Below are 13,548 nucleotides of genomic sequence, written 5' to 3'. Positions count from 1 at the left end.
GAACTCGACCTTGGGTGCATAAAGGCAGCTACTTTGAGCTCCTACAGCTCAAATATACTCAGATCTATGATCCATTTCCTTATAGGAGTCCGAATCTTGAGTTTGGATCCAAAAAGTCCCAAAAAGAAGCACATCTAAGCATACAAGACTATCAAATGGAAATAACAAGCAAGGTACAAGCTTTAGTACCAGAATGTGAGGCTGATGATCAAGAGACTGGATCTTCTTCTTCTCCTTTGGATCCTTCCTTCTTTCTTTCTCTTCCAAAACCTCCAAACTAGCACAAACACACTCAATCTCAACAATGGGGGCTAGGGTTTACAGGGGAAATGCTCTAAAGGTGCTGGAGGCTGGGGTGGGAGGCTATAATGACGTTTATATAGGGTACAAACCCTTGAAATTAGGGCTTCATCCAGACAGGCAGACTCGCCGAGTCCTTTCATATGGACTCGCCGAGTAGCCAACTTAAAATGCGTGAACGTCCCGTCTCTACTCGACGAGTTGGGCTACAGACTCGTCGAGTATCCCTTAAGAAAATGAAAATTACTTTATTTAAATCACATACCAGAAATGGGGCGTTACAATTAATATATCATACAAACTTAAAAATATAAAAAATTAAAACTTAAAGTAAAATATCAAATAAAGTTTTTAAAAAAACTCAATGTATATTTTTTATAAGAGTTAAATGAAAAATATTAAATACAATAAACATAAAATAACATAAATCTAAAAGTAAAATTAACTAAAAGATCTCCAAAAACTATTTTTTATAATAACTAAAATTTAGTTACGTTTTTTTAAAGTTAATTTATAATAATACTACGTAATAGTTAAAATAACATAAAGTTATAAATTAAATTATGTTACATCACAAACAATGATTGATAATTTAAATAATCATAATCATGAAATTAAAATGTCGTCAATTTTTCTTTAAAGTTAATAAATCATTACATTAGATAATTAAAATAGATAAGAAATATAACTAATTTTATACACACGTAAAGTGTGAGTAGATACCATTAAATGATTTGATTTTAGTAAGCATTATATTATCTATGGTTCAAATTAACTAAATGTCTAAATGTAATAATAATTATTTTTTAGTTAATATAAATGACAAATATATTTTCAATGACATATGATTACTAAAAGGATAACTATATAATTTTATTCCGCGCAACGCGCAGATATTCGCCTAGTGATATTTTAAAGTTTAACGACATATGAAATTAAGCCTTTAGTTGGGTTTATTAAGCCATTCTCATTGGAATGAAATAATAAAAAAGAAATTTATTGAAATTTACTAGTATGGAAAGTCCCTTTTCCCTGAATATAGAAATCACACATATACGCACAAAAAAACAGATCAATGGATGAAGACACGGATCAACACAATAAAAATCATAGAATCACAATAATAATAATAATAATAATAATAATAATAATAATAATAAATGGTTTGTGCTCCGAGAAGATGATACGAAAATAACTAAAACTGAAACAAATAATTAATGGCTTCAAAGAGATGGTGTGAAAGCAAAAAATTCAAAACGGTAATGCATCTAATAGTTGGTTGTGAGACAATGGCATTCATCCAAAGTCTTCAACATTTGCCGATGAAGATGGCTCAACGCCTAAAGAAACTAGAAAAAAAGTATAATTCCACAAGATCCCTACTAGTAAGGAATCTTACTCGTACCCACTCCCAATGAAGATGACTCCAAATCCTCATCGCACCATTTCTTCAGCTTCGCCACCGTAACACCTTTCTTAGTCAGATCATCCATAACTCTTAACTTCGCCTCAGCAAGAGCAAACTGTGCAATCTTCATCTTTCTTTCCACATCTGGATCAAACCCGGGTAGTTCAAAATCCGGCATCTCAGGAGCCAACTTGTCCCTCATACTCCGACAACCCTTCTGGTACCCAAAATCGACATAACTATCCTGAATCATAACATTCTCCCAACAAAATCACTTGAATTCAGTAAGCGCCATACAATAGAAGGAATTCCTTTGTGGAGTAGCCACTGTAAGTCTGAAATTTCAAAGGCACGCAATTTGTCCTCCTCTTCTTCCAATTGGCCTGAAGTGGCATGCAGTTTCTTCTGTAATACAAACTTATCAGCTTCAAGCTCAACGATTTTAGTCAGTGCAATAACAAGTTCCCTATGAGTACCCTCCAACTCCGAATTAACATTGCATATCTTTTCTTCTTGGGTCGACATCACATATCTGTATGATTTCAACTCTTCATGTAACCTTTTGGCATGCTCCTCCACAACTACCAATTTACTTTCTTTCTTGGCCATCTCAACATCCATCTTCAACCTTTGCATATCGAACTTTGTCTCCGGTAAAGCAAACATCGCATGTTGTTGAGGGTTTCTGTCTGAAGCTGTTGATTTCATGGCTTGTGAAGATAATATGAATTTGAAAGTACTGCACTTCCCTAGATGAAACGATTGGTCGGAATTCCTACCATCTCCTCTTTTGTTGTTGTAACCAGGATAATCTCCAATCTTGAAATCCACACATTCAACCAATGTTAAGCCACATTGACTTGCCAGTTCTTTAATGTTCCAATATTGGAACGGGCGTTCGGTCTTGTAGGTTACATGAACTTCGTCGTTTGGATGCAACAACCCACAAGCATTCTTAAAGAAACCATGAACCAAATTTTTGTGCTTCCTACAAGCCAACACCAAACATAAAATTACAAGACAAGATATGTATTATGGGTATAACTAATCATAAAAAACATATTTTCTAATTATAACAAAATTAAATTTTTATTTATTAATAGTTATTATTATTATGTTTTTGTTGGTGGTGCTAAAGATGTCAGGAATACAAATTAAAACACCCACAATGGATAATTGAATGATATGAAATGTCTAGTTGGTATTTAATAGATTTAACTATAATCATCACATTGACATTCAATTGATACGGAGGTGATTCAACTCTTCATTGAAAAAGAAAAATATTAAGCTTAAAATAGATATTCCATTGCATTTTAATAGAATTCAATATATTATAGGACAAATAGTGTGAAGTTATATTAAAAAAAAAAAGTAATGATTCCGAATAACAATGCAACAATTTATTAAAGTACTAATGCTAGAAAAGTCCATAACTTGTCTGATTTCTAATTTACCATAACTTTATTTTTCTATTATGTAAAAGCCATAAATTTTCAAAAAACATTTCATTTTTTACATATTAATAGGTTACTAACCGGTCATCCTATGTAGCATGTTGACATACCCGTTAATTGAAATCATCACGTCATATCATTAAAAAAAGATACAAAAGTTCATAACTTTACACCTCGATTTCTAATTTACCCCCAACTTTTTTTGTTATTGATCTACCATAACAATTGAAAAAACATTTTAGTTTTTAGCATTTGAAAAGTAACCATCCGATTTTATTGATGTGCAAGTTTTCATTCATATCTATGATAAAAATGTATTTGTATTCGTACTTGTACTCATAAAAATGGTTTTCGTATTGTATTTATGTGCATAAAAATGTATTTTACATGTATATAGACTTTTTTATAAGTAAAAATGTATTTTACATGTATTCGTACACATAAAAATAAGCTTTTTATGATTTGTATCCGTATAAAAAATAATTATTATACCTTTTTTACTTTAAAAATGATTTTACGTAAAAAATACGTAATATACATACAAATATGTTTGTAGTTGTTTTGGTCTTAGTTTTATTTATTATGTGTCTCAAATGTAATATACATATAAAATACATTTGTTTTATTTATTATGTGTCTCCAATGTAATATACATATAAAATACATCGTTAATATACAAAAATACGTAATTATACATATAAATATGTTTTTATAGATTTTAAAATGTAAAACGTATTTACACATATAAAATACTTTTTTAAAAATACAAATACAAATATACGTTTCTATACAAATAAGATATGTTTTTTATACATATAAATACATAAAATATATATTTATTGAAACACATAAAAATATATTTATACATATAAAATACATTTTTTCCAAATATAAATACATTTCAATTCATATAAATATATAAAATATGTATTTGTACATATAAATACATTTTCCATATATATGTATATAAAATACATCCTTATACATATACAATACGTTTTTCTATATAATAGATATGTGCTCGCGCAAAGCGGCAACGATAAATAGTTTTTACAACGAATAATTTTTATGGGAAATAATTATTAGATTTTATTATTAGTTATTATGTAATAAAAAATTGCCGTTTTTAAATAAAATATTTATGTTTATACCTTATGTTTGTATTGTATGTTTATGCTAGTGATGTAAATTAATTAATATTGATGTTTAGTTTAAAAACATATAAATTAATTTATATATATGAATTTAATATTTTAAATTTTTTATTTTGTTCAAAATTGAATTTTTTAAATATTTTCTTTAATTCAAGTCTTCAAACTTTTGACAAGTATTAATGAATTATTTATGCATAATTGATTTGTACAAGATGCTTGATAATTTATACCTCTTAAAATTTAAGATATGTCTAATACGTTTTATTATATAGTATAAGATTCATATGTATTATTACGTCTTATATGTATTTATATATAAAAATAGATATAAATATGTATTTGTATGGTACTTATATACAAACTCGTGCTAAATATACGTATTATATAGAACTGAAAAGGGATAGTATCAATTATGCTCGCTAGATTAGTTAAAGCACCGTCCTATCATATGTGTCTTTACGAATTCAAAACTCGTTCCTCTTGCCTATCTATTTTTTTCAAAAAAGATAACATCGGCGATCCACGTCAGCAAGCTACTCATCTAATTAAGTCATGTCAGCATAAAATAACATCACATAGGCTCTAGTGACCTGTTATGGAGATGCAACCGGCTAAAAGTGAAAAATAAAAAAACACCCTGAGAATCAATAACAAAAATCAAAAGCTCTTACAAATAAGAAAAACTTTTAAAAAGGAATATAAAAATAGTAACTTATAATAAACAATAATAATATAATCATAACAATGACAAAATAAGTAAAACCATTAATCATTATATCTATATAAATAATAATAATAATAGTAATAATAATAATAATAATAATAATAATAAAGAAAAAAACATTAATAATTATGCCGTTCAAACTAGAGAAATTGTCAGAAAAATCTCAATAATTTTAGAAAAGTTTCACTTTAACCCCCCCAAAAAAAATTAAACAGAAAAGTCTCGATTATTTGATTCTACACGATAATTGTTAAAAGAAAAATAAGACTTTTTGTTAATTTGAGCAAAAATAAAATAATCGGGATTTTATTTTCAAATTTTTTTGGAGACTAAAGCAAAATTTTTCTGAAAATATTGAGACTTCTCTGACAATTTTCCTTTAGACTACATATATTAGTAAACAATTTGTTTACTAATAAAATAAAATAAGGGATAATGAATAAGTAATAAATAAAAAGGGTAACCAACAATTTAGTTATATAAATTTAGTCACTAAACTTTTTTTGTGCTTGACATACAATTGAACTTGTTGAAATTGTTGAAAACGCACCAATATGACCGATAATAGTGAGTTTTGTCGATTTTTCGATGTCTTGTGCAGCCAAACATTAGTTATCCTGCTAAAAATTATTTTTCGGCTAAGTATGAATTTTTTGGCCATGGTTTTAGGTTCAAACCACATAAATACACACTTGTCCTGAAACACATAAACACACACATTTGTCTCAATCGAGTTATGAAACACATGAACACACACTTTTTTCTAAAATCGGATTTGAAATTCAGCTCAATTTTTGAAACACACACAACAAAATAATAGCTTCTTTGGAAGAAAGCACGAAATATAATAGTTTAAGAAGGGAATGGCTAAATACACACCCTTATTTACTAGAAAAACAACCTATACTAAAAAAACACCCTTGGTCAAATGTCATTATTATATTAATGATGTTTAAATAATTTAAAAACATATTTCGATAATAGAACAATAATTATACTATTACTTTTTAATAAGTAAATAAATTGTGCCAAAAAAGTAATCATTAACAAATAAAATATAGTTTTTTAATATAAAATAATTCAATTTTTTTTTCTAAAAACGTTTATTAAGTAACTTAGTAAATATGTTAAATATGCTATATAACAAATTAATAGAAAAAAAAATAATTAGTCGACCCACCACAAATAGTTCAGCCCATCGTTTACTTATAAAATTAAATTCAAAACCCTAAAATTATGTTCAATTCTAAATCGTTATCTGTAAAATATTACAGCCGCCGACAAAGACAACAGGCACCACCTACACCACCGGAGCACCGTCATCCGCCGTACAAACACCCAACATGATCACTACCTCTAGTTCCGACCACTTTTCATATGTCCCTCCCTCGAGTTGTTTTTCTCTTATGGCGGTGGTCAGCGGTATGTTGTCGGCGTTTTGCTCTTTGTCTTTTATCTTCGTTGATCTCTCTCTCTCTCTCTCTCTTTTTTCTGTTTCTGTTATCTATTGACAGTCGTCGACCGTGTCTTCGGCGGACAACGATAGTCGCGGGCGGCGGCGATGGGAATGGTTGGAGGACTCTTTTGCTATAATGTATATTATTGGAGTGATGTTATTATATTACTAGCGGGAAAAAAAGTTAATTAGATGCAAAAAAAAATGTACCGCATGTAGAAAAAAAAAGAATGCAACTAACTGAAAAAAAAACTTAACTGAAAAAAAAAATTAATTAGATGTAAAAAAAATACACATGTTAAAAAATAATAATAATAAATAAAGAATGCAGTGCATGGATTGTTTTTGCTACACAATTTACAATGTGGTCAGAGTTTTACAGTCTTTGAGATTTAATAGGGCTTCATTTATTCCTACCCAATCTTCACTTATCGCTACTCTCTAATCATTTTTCTAATCATTACTTTTACTAATTAATTTAATGATTACATATTTTTATTAATCATTAGTAGTTTTAATAATTAAGTTATGATTCATAGTTTTTTTATTCACAAATAAATCTATTTATTATAATATTATTTAGTTTATTATAGATAATTTTTTAACACTATTTTTATAAATTGAAATAATAATAATATTTTTATTTGATTAAAAAAAATACGACACAACAACAATAAATTAATATTTTCGACGTAAAAAATAATAAAAAAGTTAAAAATTAATGTTTTTTACACTTTATTTTTATATTTTAAAATTTAAATAATCTATTAAAAAACTATTTTAAAATTAATGTTTGTATTTTAGAAAAGGTAAAGAAAAAAACATGCATATGATTATATGATTATGAATAAAATGCTTAACGAGATATGAAAGAAAAAGAAATTCATCAAACAAAAAGCAAGTTATTAATATTTAATAAGATTGTTATGAGGGTATTTACATATAATATGAAATTTAAAAAATATAAGTGTGAGGTGGTTGTTAGAGGTGGCAGTGAGATACCGGTAGTGTTGAAGGTGGTGGTTGGTGGACATATAAAATTGTTAATTTTTTTTATTAATGATAATCATTTTATTTTCATTGATTAATTTATATAAAATGAAAAATATAATAGGTTTATTTTTATATTAATGTTAACAGTAATGTGATTAATGATAATATTGCTCTTGGATTAATGTAGATATAATAGGTTTATTTATGGATAATTTATTAATACTATTTTTATAAAAGATATATAAATATTTTTATTTAATTAAAAAAATTAAAATACAACACAATGATAATAAACTAATATTTTGAGAGAGAGAGAGGGGGCAGAAAGTATTTTTTTGAAACTAAAAAGGATATAAACTGTAAGTAATGTTCAACTTAAAGGGTTAAAGATATAAATATTAAATATTACTTAGAAATGGTTCATATCCAGTAATCCAGTAGACGTACAACCTTCTCCTAAAAGGATTGGTTAAAAAAGTTAAAAGTTGTCAGAAAATAAACTAGACACCTAACAAATAATGATTACAGGGGTAATATTATTAAGTGAGGGGTAGAAATAACGTTTCCCTTTAATAGAGTGTTTATTTAGTAGAAAAAGCTAATAGGGTGTTTATGGGTTGTGTATTTAGCAGCACCCAAGAAATGAGCTTATAAAAAAAAAAAGCTTACGTGATGATGAAATCCTCGCTTTCTTTCCCTAAAAAGCCGGCATGTGGGAAATTGTATACAATCCGATCAAATTTCCGCATTCGAAGATGTATGTAGTTTCATGTTGATTGAGTCAACTCCATGTAACAACTGAGCTCCAAAATTGTACAACATTTCCAAGTTTGTTTTTGCTCTTTTGTATTTTTTGATAAGAACGTCCGGTAAAATCATAAGACTAATAAGTTTTTAATTTCTTGCATTTTAAACAAAAAAATTTGGCTTCCAGACAACAATCAGTGGCATGAACCTATTTGGTTAGAGTGATGACAGCATAAAATCAACAAATTGTAAATAGCAAACGGGAAAAATCATATTTTCAAGGATTGATTTTGTTTTCGAAAAGGAAGTATTATCAGTGTATTCATATTCATATTGCTAATAAACGGTTTTATTGCATAAAATAGAAACGATATTTTGTTTGTTTTTACTTGATATATTAGGTATAGCACATGTCATTTTACAATTTTATATTTTTGGTTCAAGTTTTAAATTATATTACTTGTTCAAACATTTCTTTTACAAATTCGCCCAAAATTAATTTTTTTAACTAAATAACATTTTTGTTATTTAAGACTTGTTTAAATATTTTTCAACATTTTATAAAAAAAAAAATTACAACATTTTCAAACTTTTTGTACATTTGTTTTTACACTTTCTACAGTCTTTTTATGCAACATTTTTACTTTCTTTTTATAATGTTTTTAGTAATATTTTAAACTTTTTTCAACATTTTTTAAAACGTTTTACAATAAACACAAAAAATATATCGAAAATAATAGAACCAACAACATAAAAATAGATTGAAACACATAAAACCAACTTTGTTATTCGATCTATTTTCAGATCGATTAAGGAAAAAAAATTACATAGATTGAATAACGAAGTGTTGGGGTGCAAACCCAATCTCACGTAGGTAAAATAAAAAACTAGATGCTAACATATAAGACAATGGGTAATCAATTCTATCACAAATTGTTTTTAGAAAATGAAACATCATTGTTATTTTATGTTGACATGGTTGAGCTAATAACGATCCTAACACAATTGTTTTATGGGTTTCGGTCGATTTTTTGTGTTGGATAATTACCAAATTTTGTATTCATTATGAAATATTTTAAAGGGGTTTGCCGTTGAATTATAAATTTGATTTCATGTATGATATGGCATTTTATTTGAGTCTTCGTCTCTTCCTCTATAAGTCGAGTCTGTTGTTCCGACTCAACTTATATGAGCTCCAATCATCTAATACACAACCTAAATCAACGATTACTATTTGGTTGCTAACTTAATTACAAGGATGGAATAACTTTTATAGTAAACTATAAATTTTTTCGTTATCGTATAGTAAAAATTATGGTTACTGCATTGATGACCCTTTATCTTATTTTTTTGGATAGTATTTTGTTTGCTTAAGACATTTTGTCATATAAGTTATGGATCAAAACAAAACATTATTACTAATAACATTAATAATAAGTAAGCATTTAGTAAGGTACTATTACTTGTATTGCATTACTAAATGCACCCTATAATCGGGTATGTATGACGACTGTAATGCAATATTTTTATGAATTTAATGAGGTAAACTCATTTTAAATCCATATTTTTATGAATTAACTATAATAACCCTCTTATAAATATAAATTTAAAATATCATCTATATCCTTAATAAGCATTCAAAATATTATATTTATCCAATTTACTATTTTAATCAATTTTTAACAAATTCAAAGTTATAAATTACTAAATAGTTTAAAGCCATTTTATGCCACAAATTGTTCAAATAAACAATTCCTATTTTTTGCGTTCATAAGGCTTGTGGGAGTGGTGTGGTCTTTAACCGCGGTTTCGCCACCGTGGCGGAGGAACACCGCCCCTTGGGTGCGGTCTTGGGAGCAGTGTGGCTAATTATGGCCATCTTTTTTTTTTATTGTGGAGGTTTTGACCGTTTGAACGGTTATTTTTTCAAAATTCAATTTTTTTTAATAACCCTATATATACATATATTTTTTACAAAACCTCATTCGCATTTCCTTATATTTTACCATCTTTTTCTCAAAACCTCTCTACATGTCTTCTTCCAAAAAGTCTATCAACGAAAAAATATCCACTAGAAACACCACAACCCCAAAACCTTTGTATGATCAACCGATTTATTTGTCTCTGTATTATCACTATGGCAGTATGCTTCCGTATTATCCACAACAAATCTCACAACCACAATGACCAACACAACTACTTTCACAAACACAACCACAACTCGACCCATATTTTAATCTGTTTGATTTTTTGTCTCAACCTGAGTTTGTTCAACAAACACAATCACAACCAGAACACCCATTTCTGATTCCGAACATGGATTTGTTCAAGAAACTCAAACCACTCAAACACCGAGTAAAAGAAAAGAGAAGACGATGACTAAAGGATGGGAACCCCTAGAAGTGTTAGTATTGGCATAATCATGGATCGATATTTCAGAAGATGCGACAACTGGAACAGACCAAAAACTTGACCTTGCGGAGGCAAAATATATTGGTGTAGCTAACGTCGTGGCAGAAACATCATGGCTACATAATTTTCTTCTAGAGCTCAGATGTCCCACTAATAGAGCAACTTTAGTCTATTGTGACAATGTTAGTGCAGTTTACATGTCTTCCAACCCGGTTCAACATCAACGGACCAAACACATAGAGACTGACATACATTTTGTTCGTGAAAAAGGTTGCTCTCGGCCACATACGGGTTCTTTATGTCCCCTCCTCAACTCAATGCATATATTTTCACCAAGGGGCTCCCATCAACTCTTTTTCTTGACTTTCGTTCCAGTTTAAACGTTCGTTCTACACCTCCCGATAAAACTGCGAGGGGATGTTAGTATATATTTATATTCTGAGCCCACTATCAACGCCGGTCCTAAGGAATTAAATATACTCAAAGGTCCAGGACGAACAAGAAAAAAAAAGTCTCTTATCGTTATTATATGTTGTTATTTTTAAATAAAAATATATAATAAAAAAAATTGGGCCCAGTGCAGCTGCCAACTTTGCCCCCCACCCCCACTCCCCAAACTCCCCCATGCCCACTATGTATGTATGTAGCCCATGTATATGTTGGTATAGGCCCTATTTTATTGGTATATATATGCTTGTATTCTTCCGATTTGATCAATGAGAATATTACCCATTATTCTATTCACTATTACATTCTTTGTGTGTGGCAAGGAACCACAATTTGGTGATGTTGCGGTGTGGCAAAATAAGGAAGTATGACACCACTCTCTCCAGCCTAATAAGACTAATTATCTCGAAAGACTATATGTGGATAATGATATTAAGACTAATTATCTCGAAAGACTATATGTGGATAATGATATTACATCTATAACTCTAAATAGAGTGAAGTTTATCTTACGTCATGAATATAAATACAAAACTATGAAATTTGAATACATTCACTCTAAACTATTGATGATTAGTCGACAGAAATCATTCTCATAAGGGATTTCTTCCGGATTTCAATTAGCACAATTGTATATCTTTCTGATTTCAATTAACACTATTGGGTTCTATCTTGACAATTGTATTAGTTGATTGTGCAAATATACATAAACTTGAAGGTGGTATGACGCTTGCAAATATACATAACACTATTAGGATATGACGCTTGGCTTCATATGCCACTTTGATTACACCACAAACCAAGGCAAATAAACGTCCTCAAATATTATTATTGTCTTGCAACTTATGAGGAAAAAAATCAATAAGTACAGTAATAGTGTCAACTCGTGGCATCGAGAATCAAGACCATAATTTGAACAAAAAGTGTGTTTGATCAATATAAATTAATTATTTAATTATTTATAGTTTTTGATTTATTAAAATTAGTTGATATATTAATTTATTTACATATGATATTTTGAAAGTTTATGAATGATATATTAAACATAGATTTTTAAAAGGATATGATAGTCAACTGATATTAAAAAAAAATGATTTGGGCAAAATATGATATTTTCAACTTTATAAAGAATAATATGATATTTAGAAATTAAGTTGGATAAATATGATATTTTGATGTTTAATAAGGTAATATACGAAATTAATATATACCGAGCTATATATAGGAATTAACCGAAACATGCTTCATTTAACAATGAAAATTTAAGTCTGATATATGTTTTTGTATAATACATAAAGAGTTAATAAAAGTTAACATCAACAAATAAATTATGATAGACAATTATATTATGAAAATTGTTTGATGGGGTTTTAGAAGAAAGACAAAAATAAATAATTTATCGTAATTAGTTTTTATATATAAAAAGGGGATTTTGTGAATATGAGGTAAACAAAGGGGGTTCAAAATCTGATTTCAGCAAGCAAAACAGTGCATCATTTGTTTTTATAAACTGATCGAACCAACAGAAATGTTGCATATTTTTTCTTAAATGGTTGTATTTTTCTATATAAACTTAGAAAGAGAAAATATAAATTTATCAAGCCTTCATCACCCAAGACTACATAAAAAAGCAGCTTATCTACTAAATAAAAACATCAAGCTGATTCAGGAAACCCTAGAGACTAATTACGATCTAACAGATGATAAAAGCAGCAAGAATACATTACCATAAGAATCGAGAGAAGTGGCGACAATGTTGGAAGCAGAGCCAAAAGACATAGCCAAACTCAGAGCAAAAGAAAAATCTCCTTCTCCAACCAACAGTATCTGGTGATTCGAAGAATAATGCTTCACCCATTTCTCTTCCTCGATTTCTCCCTTCATCGACAGTTGACGTACATTCCTTGCTGCATCTTCCGCCATTGTTAAAGATGTTTCACAGGAAAAGTAGAGAGAGAAACGCGTACTTAGATTGTACTTGTAGTGTATGAACTCAAGTTATATAATGAAAAGAGGACAAATTGTCGCAGAAGTATTTCCATATTCATCCTTAAATTCTGAAAAGCATACGAGGGTGTGGACGGCGAATTTTTTACTTAGAAGGGTAAATATAGGGAAACGATTATTTATCATGATTAATGTTTCGCCATACCTCTTTAGGCTTAGTTCCACTTAGACCCCTTCAAGTTTGGGAAATTATCAACTTGTTATTTGAATTCATATATATTTAAACATTTCATATATTTCAAAGTTCAAATTAAATTGAATTAATATGTGTTAAGGTATCTGCTTAAGAGTTATTCAACAAATTATCGTAAATTGATGTAGTCTATCGTTACAAAATCATCTATTTTGGATTAAAAAAATGACACAAACGTTGCAAAATTTCATTTGTAAATTTGTTTTTTCAAACAAAAGCATTGATAACTCTTTGCGAGGTATTAATATCT

At 28.7% G+C, this 13,548-nt stretch overlaps 1 protein-coding gene across 1 annotated transcript; it reads right to left on the bottom strand.

Annotated features, from left to right (window-relative positions):
* Positions 1–1,539: 1,539 nt before the first annotated feature.
* LOC145126258 (uncharacterized) lies at positions 1,540–13,033 on the bottom strand. Its single transcript, XM_079061658.1, has 2 exons — positions 12,826–13,033; positions 1,540–2,696 (listed from the first exon to the last, which is right to left on the bottom strand). The coding sequence occupies exons 1-2, from the start codon at positions 12,954–12,956 to the stop codon at positions 1,958–1,960; spliced, it is 870 nt and encodes a 289-aa protein (XP_078917784.1). The 5' UTR covers positions 12,957–13,033; the 3' UTR covers positions 1,540–1,957.
* Between the last annotated feature and the right edge of the window lie 515 nt (positions 13,034–13,548).

The sequence above is a fragment of the Lactuca virosa genome, chromosome 7 (genome assembly GCF_052849685.1).
Source record: "Lactuca virosa cultivar CGN04683 chromosome 7, Lactuca_virosa_CGN04683_v6, whole genome shotgun sequence".
NCBI lineage: Eukaryota > Viridiplantae > Streptophyta > Magnoliopsida > Asterales > Asteraceae > Lactuca > Lactuca virosa.
This window is presented reverse-complemented; position numbering and strand designations above follow the sequence as displayed.

Bases quoted from the DNA above. Each gene is read 5' to 3' on its own strand.
- LOC145126258 (XM_079061658.1), bottom strand. From the start codon at position 12,956: ATGGGTGAAGCATTATTCTTCGAATCACCAGATACTGTTGGTTGGAGA. The intron at 2,697-12,825 runs GTAATGTATTCT...GTTGGCTTGTAG, and splicing joins CACTTCTCTCGATTCTTATG to GAAGCACAAAAATTTGGTTC.